This window comes from Thalassophryne amazonica, unplaced genomic scaffold, assembly GCF_902500255.1.
Source record: "Thalassophryne amazonica unplaced genomic scaffold, fThaAma1.1, whole genome shotgun sequence".
In the NCBI taxonomy this organism is placed as follows: domain Eukaryota; kingdom Metazoa; phylum Chordata; class Actinopteri; order Batrachoidiformes; family Batrachoididae; genus Thalassophryne; species Thalassophryne amazonica.
In genome coordinates, this window is record NW_022986269.1 from 62,015 (window position 1) to 80,512 (window position 18,498).

The window sequence follows — 18,498 nt, forward strand, 5'->3', positions numbered from 1 at the left end:
ACAGAGACACAGCAAGATCAAAGATGGCCAAAGACAAATCCTGGAATCAAAGTTCCAAATATAAAGGTCACTTTGGTCCCAGTGATAATTTGAGGGGCCCAACTTCAATCATGTTATTCTTTTTTTATTTTTTATTTTACTGAACCATAAAATCCTTTAGTTTCTCGCAGCTTTTCTTTGTTTTTCATTAGTTTGTTACTAGTTTGAAATGGTTAAATAGTTGAAAGTGCTTTTAAAATACTTGAAGTTTCAAACCTTAACTTGTTAAGAACATAATTTAAAATATGTTCAGAAAAAAGTGAAATGAAGTGATTTGTTGTAAAATCAGAGTCTGTACTGAAAACGCGGGACGACTTTTTAGCAGCTGCACAGCTTGACTTGTTTCTCCAGCCGCGACATTCAATTATTTAAAGTTTGATAATTATACAACAAAATGTGCTTGTTTGCGTTTATTTCTGAAGTAAATGCTGCTGCTTAGAACCGGCTCTTTAACTTCTGGAATGTTATTTCTCAAAAATACATTTTGAACACTTGGTCCTGAGAAATTGTTGGAAAAAAAACAAATTAAATAGCTAATCTGATCCTCTGAGGGAAAAAAATTAAATCAACTCAAAATTTGTGACAAACTGTGATATTTTATATTTTTCAAGGCAGAAAAATGTCATTAAAAGCTCCTTTCACTGGATTTTCTGGGTCCAAAATAGGAAGTTAGCGTTTTGTAAGCATTAAGCTAACAATATACAATTAACCTACTGGTGTTAAAGCACAAAAATAAAAACCTTATTGTTCCACTGTGATTTCAGCAGAGAAACAAACTGTTCAGTTGGTTTTAGAAGCGTGTTGCTGTTTGTTGTGAAATTAGCCGTAGAGAGCTAACGTCACTGACGGTTCTTAGAAAACAACTCCACAGCCTTTGAATTTTCTTTTCTTTTTCCTGAAGAAAACATGATTTGAATTAGTCTGAAATATTGCAAAATAATTTGTAAACTACATCACATGATCGTGAGAAAATTAATGACAACTCAAAATGTAAATGAAAGTTTACCAAAAAGCTTAAAGGCTGTGATGTCATTTTAGGGGTGGGGTTTCTTCTGTGGTTAGTGCTTTGATCTTGGTGTAGCTCAATGTGGTAAGGTGCAAGTATAACATTAGCTACTGTTAGCATAGCAACTTTAATGTTTTGAGTCTATTTATCAAATGTTTTCTATTTATTGATGCTAGCTGTTGCGCTAGCTGCTGCTGCTGTTCAAAAACTTACAAATGCTGACAAAGGTTTTCTTAAGTTACATCAGAAATGGGTGTTTGTTGAAATGGGATAAAACCAGAGTGGAACGAGTTTTAAGTTGGGATTCTACGTCTCACAGCATGCGGACTTACAGCTAGCTAAAGACCGTTTACACCAATGTTGACAATTCTGGACCATTTAAACAGGTCCACACCAGACAGGTTTCTAATAAGTAGATACATCTAGGACTAGACAGAGAAAAAGATATGTTAGTGAAAATTAAACACGTTTAATTACACTGGTCAAAAAAAAAAGTTTTGAGAAGACTTTGAGAAGTGATTTAAGGTCAATTTTGTGGTGCTGAATCTATCACATCGTGTTTTCTTCCAATCTGCACGTTCCGTATTGATGGATGATGCAAAAGTTGCTCATTCGAGTGTGATGCCACTAAATCGCACAAAAGAAAGCAAGTTTTTAAAGCAGGTTGACAAAATGTGACCAAAGAGCCGTAATGTCATTTGTGGTGCTGAAGAGGTGCGAGAGACGGCAGAGAAATATGTCTTCAGATCTCAACAACCTGATGGGTAACATTTGAAAGATGGGCAGAAAAACGTTCAATGCCTTTTATTTCAGAACATCCGTGTGGTGTCTTTGGGTCGATCAGTCAGTTCAGGTGCCGTTAATTTGAAAAGGTTTCAAACAGAAGGACTGAGTGGTTCAAATTTGTGATTTTTCAAGAAGAAAATGAGTTGAGTCCATTCTGAAGTTTTGGTGACAGGTGGATATTTTTAAACTGTCAATTTTAAAACTCAATTTTTTTTTTCTTTTAAAGGAAAATTTCAAATCCCCCCAGAAAAAAAAAAAAAAAAAAAAAAAAAAAAAAAAAAAAAATCAGCCTCTGCACTGTGGCCCTTCCCCCTGCGCAGTGCTGATGAGGTCTGATGTGGATGGAAGAACCTGTGAGAAGGTCAGCAGGCAGCGACAGACTGAACAAACAGATGGATGGAGGAACGGTCAAAGTTCAGGAATGTGGTTGGCGTTGTGGGTGGGAACGCAGCGGCGTGTTGCTGTTGGTCTCAGCAGCAGGTCGATGCATTCTGAATGACGCTCGCCATTGTAGCCCCGCCCTCAGGCTGTGACTTCACTTTACATGCCCATCCTAATGCTCTGGATGATCTGGAAAATGGCTGGAGGGAAAGACAAAGAAATGTCAACATGGTGACATCACGCCATGTGGAACCATTTAACTGATGAGGCGGACAAAGGGCACCATCACGCTGCCATACATTTGTTCTCCTCAGGAGGAGCTAGAGTGACTAAGGGAAAAGGAACCAAACGTCTTAGTTTGTGAATAAAACCAGGACATTCACTTCACTGCAGGGCTGCTGCCAGACGTTTGGGTGCCCTCGGCAGAACTGCTCTGTGGTGCCCCCCAAGGCCCCCCAATAATTAAAATAAATAAATAAACAGCTACTTAGTAATATACAAACCCAACTCAGCAAAATTTCAGATGGTTTTGAAACCTGGGGGGGGGGGGGGGGGGTCAGCTTCATTTCATTAGTTATCTCTGTGGACGCGCCGGCGCGGTTAAGTGTACTGTTCAACATGTTTCTATTAATAGATCAGTGACTGAACATCATTCAAATGCTTCCTGAAATGACATTCTCATCTGTAAAGTGGATCTTTCCTCTAGATCGCAGCCAATCAGCTTCCTGTGAGAGACTGCAATCAAATGCACCACTAAACACCTGCAAACTCAGATAAAGAAAATCAGCCGAGGGACCATCTTCTCCATGAAGGGTGCAGTAACTGATTTATTTTTATTTTGTCAACGCTGCAGTGGACACTTTTTGATATCACAAAAGAATTTCATATGACAAGAGCAGCATTCGGCAGACAGGTAAGAAGATTATTTTCCAAATACTGTTTAGGAGTGTTCCAGAGCTGTGCCAGCAGGAGGTGCTGCTGCACTGCATGGCATGTGTTTCTTTTTTGACGCTGGGTTTTACATATTCCATGACTTGTGAGTACTGCAGTACGTAGAAGAAGAAGTGCCAGGCTCAGAGCCCAGCAGGTACGTGTCCATATACAAGCTCCTCAACGACCTGATCAATGTTTCTTTGAACTGAAATCTCGTTTCCTCTGCAGAGCGGCTGCGCGAGACTGTGGAAGCATGACACGAGACAAAAAGAAACATGGTGGACTTGCTGAAGTTTGATGACACAGACATGTGAAGAAATTAGATTTTGCCGCTGGAAAAATAGGTAAAAATAAATAGAATTTTGTGAATATTTGTAGTGGCCCGGCGTTGTATAAATTCTACCAGTCTGGAGTGGTCTAAATCACTGCCGGGCCAGGGGCAAATGGTAATGTTGTAAGACTGCAGCTATCAAATATTTTTGGAATCAAATATTCTATCAATCAAGTAATTGTTTCAAAACTCCTTTGGCCTTTTGAAACAGCATCAATAGGGGCAGGTCTCTCTCTCCGAGCAGCAGAACAACATCGCTGTGCCATGACGCAAACCTTTAAGTTTAGGGTGTTCCCTCTCTGTCTTCAGGATGAATTTCGAAGCATTCCCGGACTATAAGTGCAGGCAGTGTGTGAAATGCTCAGTCTGAGGACTCTCTCCCTGTCCCTCCCTCTCTGCCTGTCCCCCCCCCCCCCCCTCTCGTTTTCATGCTGTGCAAATTTCAAACTTTTTGGTGACATGAAGCCTTTCAACTGTAAAATAAATGATCACTGATGCTCATGTGCAGGATTTTAATGGAGACTGTCTCTTTCAGTGGTCAGAATCTCTTCAGCTCCTCCTCGGCTGCACGCTGAGCTGGTGTTTCTCAGCTTCGAGATAGTGAAGCAGCAAACTTTGTAGCACACATTTTCAGCAACAATTCAGTTCATTTTTTGGAAAATCTGTGCTCGACGAACAGACAATTTGAACCCTGGAGCCGGGCAGAAATTTGCCGCTAACTGCAGCTAGAACACTGTAGAAGAGAGCTCTCTGAAACAGGCCGGCTTCAGAAAACCTTCTCCTCCTCCCGCTTGGCAGTAAACAACAGCAGTTGAGAGGATTCACAGCGGCTCTTCTCCGGTACTGAAAAATGTTGCAGGTTGGATCAGTATTTTTTGATACGTAAATTATGTTGTATCGGATCAGTCCCATCCCTAGTTAGTGTGCTTGGTTTCAGTGCAGAAGGTTCCTTGTTCAAACCCCACCTCAGCCACATTTCTCCATGTAATGTGGAGATGCACAGGAAGGGCATCCGGCATAAAACATGCGCAAAACCAACATGCAGATCCACCTTGGAGCTGCTGTGGCGACCCCGAGTGAAAAACAAGGGCTGAAGGGTCTTAGTTTTTTTGAATAGTTAAACATTATTCACTTAAAGTGTGTGTCCTTTTGCTCCATCTGTGGAGCCAGAGAGCAGCCAGTGGACCAAACCCTGATTTTTAAAAATACGCAGACACTTCTTCACTTTTAATGTGCAGTAAGTCCGCTTCAGATGAGCAGCGTGGACCCTCTGTCTCTTAACAGGCTTTACGTTCCTCAGTGTGCTGCTTTCTAAAGGTGTAGCGTCAGCTGCTACAATGATGTACATGCTCTATTGTCTTCTTCTGTTTTTTTGTTGGTGTTACAGCGCCACATACAGGCCTGGTGTATATACTACAGCCCTAAACAAACCCTCAAAGCAAAAAGTTACCTCAAACACTTTTTGTAGCTGAATTATTTGAGTTACTTGAGTAATTCTTTGTAGTTCCTTGTGTTATCTTGTGTGTTCTCCACAACATTTTGGTGGTGGTGTGAGGCCCCCCTGGGGCTTCAGCCTGGGCACACCTCTGCATTAATCCAGCCCTGGTTCTGGTTCCTGATCCAAATGTTACTTCAGCTCTGACAGCATTTTATGCTTTTAACTATTTGAAGAAAGCCTGTGTGTTTTTAAGAACCTCTGCATCTCTGAAGACGACTTCACCAATCCAAATCCTGCAGACATCTACAGCGTCCGCTGGAGAGGAAGACACCATTTTAACTTGCCAGGCACACTGCACGCACACCACACACACAAAACATGTGACAACTGCTGGTTTAAATCACAGCCTTTCTACAACCCCAATTCCAATGAAGTTGGGACGTTGTGTAAAATGTAAATAAAAACAGAATACAATGATTTTCAAATCCTTTTCAACCTATATTCAATTTAATACACCACAAAGACAAGATATTTAATGTTCAAACTGATACTTTGTTTTTGAGCAAATATTTGCTCATTTTGAAATGGATGCCTGCAACAGGTTTCTAAAAATCTGGAACAGTGGTATGTTTCCCCACTGTGTTACATCACCTTTCCTTCTAACAACACTCAAGTGTTTGGGAACTGAGAACGACTTCAGTTGTTCAACAGTTCGGGGTCTCCGTTGTTGTATTTTGCGCTTCATAATGCGCCACACATTTTCATGGGTGACAGGTCTGGACTGCAGGCAGGCCAGTCTAGTACCCGCACTCTTACTATGAAGCCACGCTGTTGTAACACGTGCAGAATGTGGCTTGACATTGTCTTGCCAAGCAGGGACGACCCTGAAAAAGACGTTGCTTGGATGGCAGCATGTGTTGCTCCAAAACCTGGATGTACCTTTCAGCATTGATGGTGCCATCACAGACGTGCAAGTTGTCCATGCCATGGGCACTAACACACCCCCATACCATCACAGACGTGCAAGTTGTCCATGCCATGGGCACTAACACACCCCCATACCATCACAGACGTGCAAGTTGTCCATGCCATGGGCACTAACACACCCCCATACCATCACAGACGTGCAAGTTGTCCATGCCATGGGCACTAACACACCCCCATACCATCACAGACGTGCAAGTTGTCCATGCCATGGGCACTAACACACCCCCATACCATCACAGACGTGCAAGTTGTCCATGCCATGGGCACTAACACACCCCCATACCATCACAGACGTGCAAGTTGTCCATGCCATGGGCACTAACACACCCCCATACCATCACAGACGTGCAAGTTGTCCATGCCATGGGCACTAACACACCCCCATACCATCACAGACGTGCAAGTTGTCCATGCCATGGGCACTAACACACCCCGATACCATCACAGATGCTGGCTTTTGAACTTTGTGCTGGTAACAATCTGGATGGTCTTTTTCCTCTTTTGTCCAGAGGACACAACGTCCATGATTTCCAAAAACAATTTGAAATGTGGACTCAGACCACAGCACACTTTTCTACTTTGTGTCTGTCCATTTCAAATGAGCTCGGGTCCAGAGAAGGCGGCAGTGTTTCTGGATGTTGTTGATGTTTGGCTTTCACTTTGCATACAGTTTTAACTTGCACTTGTAGATGTAGCAACAAACTGTTAACTGACAATGGTTTTCTGAAGTGTTCCTGAACCCACGCAGTAAGATCCTTTACACAATGATGTCAGTTTTTAATGCAGTGCTGCCTGAGGGATCAAAGGTCACGGGCATTCAATGTTGGTTTTCGGCCTTGCCACTTACATGTAGAAAGTTCTCCAGATTCTCTGAATCTTCTGATTATATTATGGACTGTAGATGATGGAATCCCTAAAATCCTTGCAATTGAACGTTGAGAAACATTTTTAAACTGTTGGACTATTTTTTCATGCAGTTCATAAAGTGGTGATCCTCACCCCATCTTTGCTTGTGAACGGCTGAGACATTTGGGGATGATCCTTTTATACCCAATCATGACACTCACAATTAGTGTCCTCAGTTCCCAAACGCTTATTGAGTGTTGTTAGAAGGAAAGGTGATGTAACAGTTGTAAACATACCACTGTCCCAGCTTTTTTGAAACATGTTGCAGGCATCTATTAAAAAATGAGCAAATATTTGCACAAAAACAGTTTTTCAGTTTGAACATTAAATATCTTGTCTTTGTGGTGTATTCAATTGAATATAGGTTGAAGAGGATTTGAAAATCACTGTATTCTGTTTTTATTTACATTTTACACAACATCCCAACTTCATTGGAATTGGGGTTCTACATGGTTTTGTTACGCCGGCTTGAGTGTGATGTGATTATTATGATACTGATTATCCTCCGTGAGCATGTGGTGCTCTACGCTCAGCGTGATGGTGGCAGCCGTGGCTCTGTTTTGCTGTTCACTTCTGATGCATTATGATGCAAAGCTAGCACCCGTTTACCAAAGTTCAAAGGTCAGTAAAATAAATCCCAATAAGTTTGGTTCCAACCGTTCAGCCCAACGACTCCTCAAATACATGACTAGAGAGTGAATGCACATGACGAGCATTCAACAGCGTGCACGCACACACGTGCCAGTTTGGTCTTCATATTGAGCGTTTTAACACCTGCAGTCCAAACACCAAAAGAGTCAACATTCAGAATGTTTACAAAAATTAAAAATCCCTAAGACGTGGTCCAATAACCTAGGAGGTCTGATAGAAACAAAAAGCTGTCACGTTCTGTGTCAGTAAACAGCAGCTGACGTTTCAGACATGAAGTAGCTGCAGCAGGAACGTCTACATGGGTCACCTGACCCAGAAGTAACCATCTGCAAAATGAGGTCATGTGACTTATTTACAGTTCTCACTGCTGCAAAACAGTGGACAAAATCATGTCCAAATCCTCATGGACCAAGCTACATCTTCTGATGTTGCTGTCAGCTGGGATTGCCACGTCGATCACAGCTGTGGTCTTTTCTTTGTCAACCACCACTGTGTCTGGTTGGTTGGCCAGCAGCTGCTTGTCTGTCGTTCTCAACCACCTTTGCTGGTGTCTCCCGTGGGGACGTCTAATTCGTATGCAGCACAGATGTTCCTGCGCATGATTCCTGACACTTGATTGTGCCTCTCAGTGGATGCTGTCCCAGCTTGCATCTTGCTACTACAGTGAGGAAAAAAAGTATTTGAACACCCTGCAATTTTGCAAGTTCTCCAACTTAGAAATCATGGAGGGGTCTGAAATTTTCATCTTAGGTGCATGTCCACTGTGAGAGACAATCAAAAAAAAAAAAAAAAAAAAAAATCCAGAAATCACAATGTATTATTTTTTAATAATTTATTTGCATGTTACTGCTGCAAATAAGTATTTGAACACCTGCCAATCAGCAGAAATTCTGGCCCTTAAAGACCTGTTAGTCCGCCTCTAAGAAGTCCACCTCCACTCCACTTATTATTCCAAATTAGAAGCACCTACAACCCCTGGCAAAAATGATGGAATCACCGGCCTCGGAGGATGTTCATTCAGTTGTTTAATTTTGTAGAAAAAAAGCAGATCACAGACACGACACAAAACTAAAGTCATTTCAAATGGCAACTTTCTGGCTTTAAGAAACAATAAGAAATCAAGAAAAAAAAGATTGTGGCAGTCAGTAACGGTTACTTTTTTAGACCAAGCAGAGGAAAAAAAAAAAAAAAAAAAATATGGAATCACTCAATTCTGAGGAATAAATGATGGAATCATGAAAAACAAAAGAACACTCCAACACATCACTAGTATTTTGTTGCACCACCTCTGGCTTTTATAACAGCTTGCAGTCTCTGAGGCATGGACTTAATGAGTGACAAACAGTACTCTTCATCAATCTGGCTCCAACTTTCTCTGATTGCTGTTGCCAGATCAGCTTTGCAGGTTGGAGCCTTGTCATGGACCATTTTCTTCAACTTCCACCAAAGATTTTCAATTGGATTAAGATCCGGACTATTTGCAGGCCATGACATTGACCCTATGTGTCTTTTTTGCAAGGAATGTTTTCACAGTTTTAGTTTTTGCTCTATGGCAAGATGCATTATCTTTTTGAAAAATGATTTCATCATCCTCAAACATCAGAAAAGTGTCCAAAATCTCAACGTAAACTTGTGCATTTATTGATGTAATGACAGCCATCTCCCCAGTGCCTTTACCTGACATGCAGCCCCATATCATCAATGACTTTAAATGTTCTCTTCAGGCAGTCATCTTTATAAATCTCATTGGAACGGCACCAAACAAAAGTTCCAGCATCATCACCTTGCCCAATGCAGATTTGAGATTCATCACTGAATATGACTTTCATCCAGTCATCCACAGTCCACAATTGCGTTTCCTTAGCCCATTGTAACCTTGTTTTTTTTCTGTTTAGGTGTTAATGATGGCTTTCGTTTAGCTTTTCTGTATGTAAATGCTATTTCCTTTAGGCGGTTTCTTACAGTTCGGTCACAGACGTTGACTCCAGTTTCCTCCCATTCATTCCTTGTTTTGTTGTGCATTTTCGATTTTTTGAGACATATTGCTTTAAGTATTCTGTCTTGACGCTTTGATGTCTTCCTTGGTCTACCAGTATGTTTGCCTTTAACAACCTTCCCATGTTTGTATTTGGTCCAGAGTTTAGACACAGCTGACTGTGAACAACCAACATCTTTTGCAACATTGCGTGATGATTTACCCTCTTTTAAGAGTTTGATAATCCTCTCCTTTGTTTCAATTGACATCTCTCGTGTTGGAGCCATGATTCATGTCAGTCCACTTGGTGCAACAGCTCTCCAAGGTGTGATCACTCCTTTTTAGATGCAGACTAACGAGCAGATCTGATTTGATGCAGGTGTTAGTTTTGGGGGATGAAAATTTACAGGGTGATTCCATAATTTTTTTTCCTCAGAATTGAGTGATTCCATATTTTTTTTCCCCTCTGCTTGGTCTAAAAAAGTAACCGTTACTGACTGCCAAAATTTTTTTTCCTGATTTCTTATAGTGTTTCTTAAAGCCAGAAAGTTGCCATTTGAAATGACTTTAGTTGTGTCATGTCTGTGATCTGCTTTTTTCCCTACAAAATTAAACAACTGAACGAACATCCTCCGAGGCCGGTGATTCCATAATTATTGCCAGGGGTTGTATTTGAGGTCGTTAGCTGCATAAAGACACTTGTCCACCCCACACAATCAGTAAGACTCCAATTACTAACATGTTTAAGACCAAAGAGCTGTCCAAAAACACCAGAGACAAAATTGTAGACCTCCACAAGGCTGGAAAGGGCTACGGGGCAACTGGCAAGCAGCTTGGTGAAAAAAGATCAACTGTTGGAGCAATTATTAGAAAATGGAAGAAGCTAAACATGACTGTCAATCTCTCTCAGACTGGGGCTCCATGCAAGATCCCACTTCGTGGCGTATCAATGATCCTAAGAAAGGTGAGGAATCAGCCCAGAACTGCACGAGAGGAGCTGGTCAATGACCTGAAGAGAGCTGGCACCACTGTTTCCAAGGTTACTGTGGGTAATACACTAAGACGTCATGGGTTAAAATCATGCACGGCACGGAAGGTTCCCCTGCTTAAATCAGCACACGTCCAGGCCTGTCTTAAGTTTGCCCATGACCATCTGGATGATCCAGAGGAGTCATGGGAGAAAGTTATGTGGTCAGATGAGACCAAAATAGAACTTTTTGGTCTTAATTCCACTCGCCGTGTTTGGAGAAAGAAGAATGCTGAGTACCATCCCAAAAACACCGTCCCTACTGTGAAGCATGGGGGTGGAAGCATCATGCTTTGGGGTGTTTTTATGCACATGGGACAGGACGACTGCACTGTATTAAGGAGAGGATGACTGGGCATCCATTGTGAGATTTTGGGGAACAACCTCCTTCCCTCAGTTAGAGTATTGAAGATGGGTCGTGGATGGGTCTTCCAACATGACAATGACCCGAAGCACACAGCCAGGATAACCAAGGAGGGGCTCCGTAAGAAGCATATCAAGGTTCTGGAGTGGCCTGGCCAGTCTCCAGACCTAAACCCAATAGAAAATCTTTGGAGGGAGCTCAAACTCCGTATTTCTCAGCGAAAGCCCAGTAACCTGGCTGATCTAGAGAAGCTCTGTATGGAGGAGTGGACCAAAATCCCTGCTGCAGTGTGTGCAAACCTGGTGAAAAACTACAGGAAACATTTGACCTCTGTAATTGTAAACAAAGGCTACTGTACCAAATATTAACATTGATTTTCACAGGTGTTCAAATACTTATTTGCAGCAGTAACATACAAATAAATTATTTAAAAAAATCATACATTGTGATTTCCGGATTTTTTTTTTAGATTATGTCTCTCACAGTGGACATGCACCCAAGATGAAAATTTCAGACCCCTCCATGATTTCTAAGAGGGTGAACTTGCAAAAATCGCAGGGTGTTCAAATACTTATTTTCCTGCTAGTTCTGATTTAGAACCAGCAGGTCCACAATTTATTCAAAGCCATTTAAAGATGTCAGTTGTGACTACGGGACTGAGAATCATCCGCTGTTTCACACAGTAGGTTTTTTTCTTTTCTTTCTTTCCTCATAACCTGCCTTTTCTGTGGGACGGCACACAAAGGTTCTCTGGTGTGGACCGTAGGAGAAAAAAGTTCTCTTTTCTCCTAGCACTTGCTGCACCGCTATGGGAAAAGTTCTCCTGCAGTGTGCCACGTAGCGAGCACTGCCTGAGTATTGTAGGAGGGACCGGGGCCATTCTCCCCTGGAAAGTATATTCATTTCTAACCCTCTGAAACACTTTGCCTGCATTTTGAGGGCTAAATTTTGTGAAGTAAAGCCATAACTTTTTTATCTTTGTGACAGCCTTACTTTAAAGCTAAAAGTAACGAGGAATCAGGCCAAAACACGGAATAGTGTAGAAGTGTGTGTCAGGGCCAATGAACCAGGTGTAGAGACCTCTAGCGCCATCTTTTGGCTGCCCTGGATCTGTTCAGTAATTCAGCCCTTCAGCATGTTTGTAAAATAAAAGCACTGGTCTATCATTCGGGGGGTTGGTCCGTGCCATCAGTCATTATCACCAATACTTCATCAATTTGCTGCCAGATGTCAATATGATACAAGTATTAATATGATGCATTACTAGGTAATCAGGTAACCGGTCAAAAAATGGTTTTAATAACACTAACTCAAATCAATATTGGATCGATTAAAAAATAAATTGATTCTGAATCTTAAGAATTGGAAACAAATTGAACCTTGAAATGTGAATCGATAGCCAGCATATAAAATGTGAAGCATTTGTGTTCAGCTTGTGAAACTGTAAAAATAATTTAAATGACTTTTACTGTTATTCATTAGAGCTAATGACTGATTGTCAAAGTGATCAATCAGTGATGAAAATAAAGACCGACCTGATCCACAGACGACAAAGATGAAGAGTGCGAGCAGCCAGGGCCCCACACCTTTATCCTCAGCAATGCTCCTCTGGAAAGAGCAAAAACACACACACAACACTATCTCAAAGTGGAGTCTGTAAAACACACTGCACAAAATAATTAGTTTAGCCGTCGTTAAACTCGCCGCTGACTCCGGGTTTTGTTAAGCGGGGTTATTAGTTTAGCCGTCGTTAAACTCGCCGCTGACTCCGGGTTTTGTTAAGCGGGGTTATTAGTTTAGCCGTCGTTAAACTCGCCGCTGACTCCGGGTTTTGTTAAGCGGGGTTATTAGTTTAGCCGTCGTTAAACTCGCCGCTGACTCCGGGTTTTGTTAAGCGGGGTTATTAGTTTAGCCGTCGTTAAACTCGCCGCTGACTCCGGGTTTTGTTAAGCGGGGTTATTAGTTTAGCCGTCGTTAAACTCGCCGCTGACGCCGGGTTTTGTTAAGCGGGGTTATTAGTTTAGCCGTCGTTAAACTCGCCGCTGACGCCGGGTTTTGTTAAGCGGGGTTATTAGTTTAGCCGTCGTTAAACTCGCCGCTGACGCCGGGTTTTGTTAAGCGGGGTTATTAGTTTAGCCGTCGTTAAACTCGCCGCTGACTCCGGGTTTTGTTAAGCGGGGTTATTAGTTTAGCCGTCGTTAAACTCGCCGCTGACTCCGGGTTTTGTTAAGCGGGGTTATTAGTTTAGCCGTCGTTAAACTCGCCGCTGACTCCGGGTTTTGTTGAGCGGGGTTATTAGTTTAGCCGTCGTTAAACTCGCCGCTGACTCCGGGTTTTGTTGAGCGGGGTTATTAGTTTAGCCGTCGTTAAACTCGCCGCTGACTCCGGGTTTTGTTGAGCGGGGTTATTAGTTTAGCCGTCGTTAAACTCGCCGCTGACTCCGGGTTTTGTTGAGCGGGGTTATTAGTTTAGCCGTCGTTAAACTCGCCGCTGACTCCGGGTTTTGTTGAGCGGGGTTATTAGTTTAGCCGTCGTTAAACTCGCCGCTGACTCCGGGTTTTGTTGAGCGGGGTTATTAGTTTAGCCGTCGTTAAACTCGCCGCTGACTCCGGGTTTTGTTGAGCGGGGTTATTAGTTTAGCCGTCGTTAAACTCGCCGCTGACTCCGGGTTTTGTTGAGCGGGGTTATTAGTTTAGCCGTCGTTAAACTCGCCGCTGACTCCGGGTTTTGTTGAGCGGGGTTATTAGTTTAGCCGTCGTTAAACTCGCCGCTGACTCCGGGTTTTGTTGAGCGGGGTTATTAGTTTAGCCGTCGTTAAACTCGCCGCTGACTCCGGGTTTTGTTGAGCGGGGTTATTAGTTTAGCCGTCGTTAAACTCGCCGCTGACTCCGGGTTTTGTTGAGCGGGGTTATTAGTTTAGCCGTCGTTAAACTCGCCGCTGACTCCGGGTTTTGTTGAGCGGGGTTATTAGTTTAGCCGTCGTTAAACTCGCCGCTGACTCCGGGTTTTGTTGAGCGGGGTTATTAGTTTAGCCGTCGTTAAACTCGCCGCTGACTCCGGGTTTTGTTGAGCGGGGTTATTAGTTTAGCCGTCGTTAAACTCGCCGCTGACTCCGGGTTTTGTTAAAGCGGGGTTATTAGTTTAGCCGTCGTTAAACTCGCCGCTGACTCCGGGTTTTGTTAAGCGGGGTTATTAGTTTAGCCGTCGTTAAACTCGCCGCTGACTCCGGGTTTTGTTAAAGCGGGGTTATTAGTTTAGCCGTCGTTAAACTCGCCGCTGACTCCGGGTTTTGTTGAGCGGGGTTATTAGTTTAGCCGTCGTTAAACTCGCCGCTGACTCCGGGTTTTGTTAAAGCGGGGTTATTAGTTTAGCCGTCGTTAAACTCGCCGCTGACTCCGGGTTTTGTTAAAGCGGGGTTATTAGTTTAGCCGTCGTTAAACTCGCCGCTGACTCCGGGTTTTGTTAAAGCGGGGTTATTAGTTTAGCCGTCGTTAAACTCGCCGCTGACTCCGGGTTTTGTTAAAGCGGGGTTATTAGTTTAGCCGTCGTTAAACTCGCCGCTGACTCCGGGTTTTGTTTAAAGCGGGGTTATTAGTTTAGCCGTCGTTAAACTCGCCGCTGACTCCGGGTTTTGTTTAAAGCGGGGTTATTAGTTTAGCCGTCGTTAAACTCGCCGCTGACTCCGGGTTTTGTTTAAAGCGGGGTTATTAGTTTAGCCGTCGTTAAACTCGCCGCTGACTCCGGGTTTTGTTAAAGCGGGGTTATTAGTTTAGCCGTCGTTAAACTCGCCGCTGACTCCGGGTTTTGTTAAAGCGGGGTTATTAGTTTAGCCGTCGTTAAACTCGCCGCTGACTCCGGGTTTTGTTAAAGCGGGGTTATTAGTTTAGCCGTCGTTAAACTCGCCGCTGACTCCGGGTTTTGTTAAAGCGGGGTTATTAGTTTAGCCGTCGTTAAACTCGCCGCTGACTCCGGGTTTTGTTAAAGCGGGGTTATTAGTTTAGCCGTCGTTAAACTCGCCGCTGACTCCGGGTTTTGTTAAAGCGGGGTTATTAGTTTAGCCGTCGTTAAACTCGCCGCTGACTCCGGGTTTTGTTAAAGCGGGGTTATTAGTTTAGCCGTCGTTAAACTCGCCGCTGACTCCGGGTTTTGTTAAAGCGGGGTTATTAGTTTAGCCGTCGTTAAACTCGCCGCTGACTCCGGGTTTTGTTAAAGCGGGGTTATTAGTTTAGCCGTCGTTAAACTCGCCGCTGACTCCGGGTTTTGTTAAAGCGGGGTTATTAGTTTAGCCGTCGTTAAACTCGCCGCTGACTCCGGGTTTTGTTAAAGCGGGGTTATTAGTTTAGCCGTCGTTAAACTCGCCGCTGACTCCGGGTTTTGTTAAAGCGGGGTTATTAGTTTAGCCGTCGTTAAACTCGCCGCTGACTCCGGGTTTTGTTAAAGCGGGGTTATTAGTTTAGCCGTCGTTAAACTCGCCGCTGACTCCGGGTTTTGTTAAAGCGGGGTTATTAGTTTAGCCGTCGTTAAACTCGCCGCTGACTCCGGGTTTTGTTAAAGCGGGGTTATTAGTTTAGCCGTCGTTAAACTCGCCGCTGACTCCGGGTTTTGTTAAAGCGGGGTTATTAGTTTAGCCGTCGTTAAACTCGCCGCTGACTCCGGGTTTTGTTAAAGCGGGGTTATTAGTTTAGCCGTCGTTAAACTCGCCGCTGACTCCGGGTTTTGTTAAAGCGGGGTTATTAGTTTAGCCGTCGTTAAACTCGCCGCTGACTCCGGGTTTTGTTAAAGCGGGGTTATTAGTTTAGCCGTCGTTAAACTCGCCGCTGACTCCGGGTTTTGTTAAAGCGGGGTTATTAGTTTAGCCGTCGTTAAACTCGCCGCTGACTCCGGGTTTTGTTAAAGCGGGGTTATTAGTTTAGCCGTCGTTAAACTCGCCGCTGACTCCGGGTTTTGTTAAAGCGGGGTTATTAGTTTAGCCGTCGTTAAACTCGCCGCTGACTCCGGGTTTTGTTAAAGCGGGGTTATTAGTTTAGCCGTCGTTAAACTCGCCGCTGACTCCGGGTTTTGTTAAAGCGGGGTTATTAGTTTAGCCGTCGTTAAACTCGCCGCTGACTCCGGGTTTTGTTAAAGCGGGGTTATTAGTTTAGCCGTCGTTAAACTCGCCGCTGACTCCGGGTTTTGTTAAAGCGGGGTTATTAGTTTAGCCGTCGTTAAACTCGCCGCTGACTCCGGGTTTTGTTAAAGCGGGGTTATTAGTTTAGCCGTCGTTAAACTCGCCGCTGACTCCGGGTTTTGTTAAAGCGGGGTTATTAGTTTAGCCGTCGTTAAACTCGCCGCTGACTCCGGGTTTTGTTAAAGCGGGGTTATTAGTTTAGCCGTCGTTAAACTCGCCGCTGACTCCGGGTTTTGTTAAAGCGGGGTTATTAGTTTAGCCGTCGTTAAACTCGCCGCTGACTCCGGGTTTTGTTAAAGCGGGGTTATTAGTTTAGCCGTCGTTAAACTCGCCGCTGACTCCGGGTTTTGTTAAAGCGGGGTTATTAGTTTAGCCGTCGTTAAACTCGCCGCTGACTCCGGGTTTTGTTAAAGCGGGGTTATTAGTTTAGCCGTCGTTAAACTCGCCGCTGACTCCGGGTTTTGTTAAAGCGGGGTTATTAGTTTAGCCGTCGTTAAACTCGCCGCTGACTCCGGGTTTTGTTAAAGCGGGGTTATTAGTTTAGCCGTCGTTAAACTCGCCGCTGACTCCGGGTTTTGTTAAAGCGGGGTTATTAGTTTAGCCGTCGTTAAACTCGCCGCTGACTCCGGGTTTTGTTAAAGCGGGGTTATTAGTTTAGCCGTCGTTAAACTCGCCGCTGACTCCGGGTTTTGTTAAAGCGGGGTTATTAGTTTAGCCGTCGTTAAACTCGCCGCTGACTCCGGGTTTTGTTAAAGCGGGGTTATTAGTTTAGCCGTCGTTAAACTCGCCGCTGACTCCGGGTTTTGTTAAAGCGGGGTTATTAGTTTAGCCGTCGTTAAACTCGCCGCTGACTCCGGGTTTTGTTAAAGCGGGGTTATTAGTTTAGCCGTCGTTAAACTCGCCGCTGACTCCGGGTTTTGTTAAAGCGGGGTTATTAGTTTAGCCGTCGTTAAACTCGCCGCTGACTCCGGGTTTTGTTAAAGCGGGGTTATTAGTTTAGCCGTCGTTAAACTCGCCGCTGACTCCGGGTTTTGTTAAAGCGGGGTTATTAGTTTAGCCGTCGTTAAACTCGCCGCTGACTCCGGGTTTTGTTAAGCGGGGTTATTAGTTTAGCCGTCGTTAAACTCGCCGCTGACTCCGGGTTTTGTTAAGCGGGGTTATTAGTTTAGCCGTCGTTAAACTCGCCGCTGACTCCGGGTTTTGTTAAGCGGGGTTATTAGTTTAGCCGTCGTTAAACTCGCCGCTGACTCCGGGTTTTGTTAAGCGGGGTTATTAGTTTAGCCGTCGTTAAACTCGCCGCTGACTCCGGGTTTTGTTAAGCGGGGTTATTAGTTTAGCCGTCGTTAAACTCGCCGCTGACTCCGGGTTTTGTTAAGCGGGGTTATTAGTTTAGCCGTCGTTAAACTCGCCGCTGACTCCGGGTTTTGTTAAGCGGGGTTATTAGTTTAGCCGTCGTTAAACTCGCCGCTGACTCCGGGTTTTGTTGAGCGGGGTTATTAGTTTAGCCGTCGTTAAACTCGCCGCTGACTCCGGGTTTTGTTAAAGCGGGGTTATTAGTTTAGCCGTCGTTAAACTCGCCGCTGACTCCGGGTTTTGTTAAAGCGGGGTTATTAGTTTAGCCGTCGTTAAACTCGCCGCTGACTCCGGGTTTTGTTAAAGCGGGGTTATTAGTTTAGCCGTCGTTAAACTCGCCGCTGACTCCGGGTTTTGTTAAGCGGGGTTATTAGTTTAGCCGTCGTTAAACTCGCCGCTGACTCCGGGTTTTGTTAAGCGGGGCCATTAGTTTAGCCGTCGTTAAACTCGCCGCTGACTCCGGGTTTTGTTAAGCGGGGTTATTAGTTTAGCCGTCGTTAAACTCGCCGCTGACTCCGGGTTTTGTTAAGCGGGGTTATTAGTTTAGCCGTCGTTAAACTCGCCGCTGACTCCGGGTTTTGTTAAGCGGGGTTATTAGTTTAGCCGTCGTTAAACTCGCCGCTGACTCCGGGTTTTGTTAAAGCGGGGTTATTAGTTTAGCCGTCGTTAAACTCGCCGCTGACTCCGGGTTTTGTTAAGCGGGGTTATTAGTTTAGCCGTCGTTAAACTCGCCGCTGACTCCGGGTTTTGTTAAGCGGGGCCATTAGTTTAGCTGTCGTTAAACTCACCGATGACTTCACCACGTTTCCTCGCTGAGTGATGTTCTTGCTGTGCTTCTCGTTCGCCATGCGGATCCGCTGTTTGGCCACCATGACGTTTCTTTGGTGGTTCGTTTCTTTCTTTCTTGGTTAGTTTGCAGACTTTGGTTTTCTCGCTGTTTCTTCTGACGGACTGAGATCTTCTGGTTCCTGTCTACGTACTCAAAAAGTCCAAGCCCCGCCCCTTAACCCCTCCTACCACAGCGGAAGGAGTGGCGAATGCCACGTCAGGTTTTTGACAAGTTTCTCATTCACATCCTTAAGTCCTTTCAAAATAATGTCACGAAAAACGTGTTCAACTCGTGGCATTACTACTATTACTATTACTAGTTATTA

General features: G+C 44.2%; 1 protein-coding gene across 2 annotated transcripts; it reads right to left on the minus strand.

Moving 5' to 3' along the window:
• Positions 1-1,003: 1,003 nt before the first annotated feature.
• Positions 1,004-18,330, minus strand: LOC117505921 (stress-associated endoplasmic reticulum protein 1). 2 transcript variants are annotated; one of them, XM_034165459.1, is made up of 4 exons: positions 18,133-18,329; positions 12,360-12,432; positions 2,342-2,412; positions 1,004-2,285 (listed from the first exon to the last, which is right to left on the minus strand). In XM_034165459.1, exons 1-3 carry the CDS (start codon positions 18,214-18,216, stop codon positions 2,372-2,374), a joined length of 198 nt encoding a protein of 65 aa, XP_034021350.1. In that variant the 5' UTR covers positions 18,217-18,329; the 3' UTR covers positions 1,004-2,285; positions 2,342-2,371. The 2 variants fall into 2 exon arrangements, with proteins under 2 accessions (XP_034021350.1, XP_034021349.1); XM_034165458.1 differs by having other exon boundaries at positions 1,004-2,412; positions 18,133-18,330.
• Positions 18,331-18,498: the final 168 nt, after the last annotated feature.

What these genes read in the sequence shown, in the direction of transcription:
- LOC117505921 (XM_034165458.1), bottom strand. Translation starts at nt 18,216, where the DNA reads ATGGTGGCCAAACAGCGGATCCGCATGGCGAACGAGAAGCACAGCAAG. An exon ending in GAAACGTGGTGAAGTCATCG is followed by an intron (nt 12,433 to 18,132) that starts GTGAGTTTAACG and finishes TGCTCTTTCCAG; the next exon opens with AGGAGCATTGCTGAGGATAA. An exon ending in CTTTGTCGTCTGTGGATCAG is followed by an intron (nt 2,413 to 12,359) that starts GTCGGTCTTTAT and finishes CTTTCCCTCCAG; the next exon opens with CCATTTTCCAGATCATCCAG.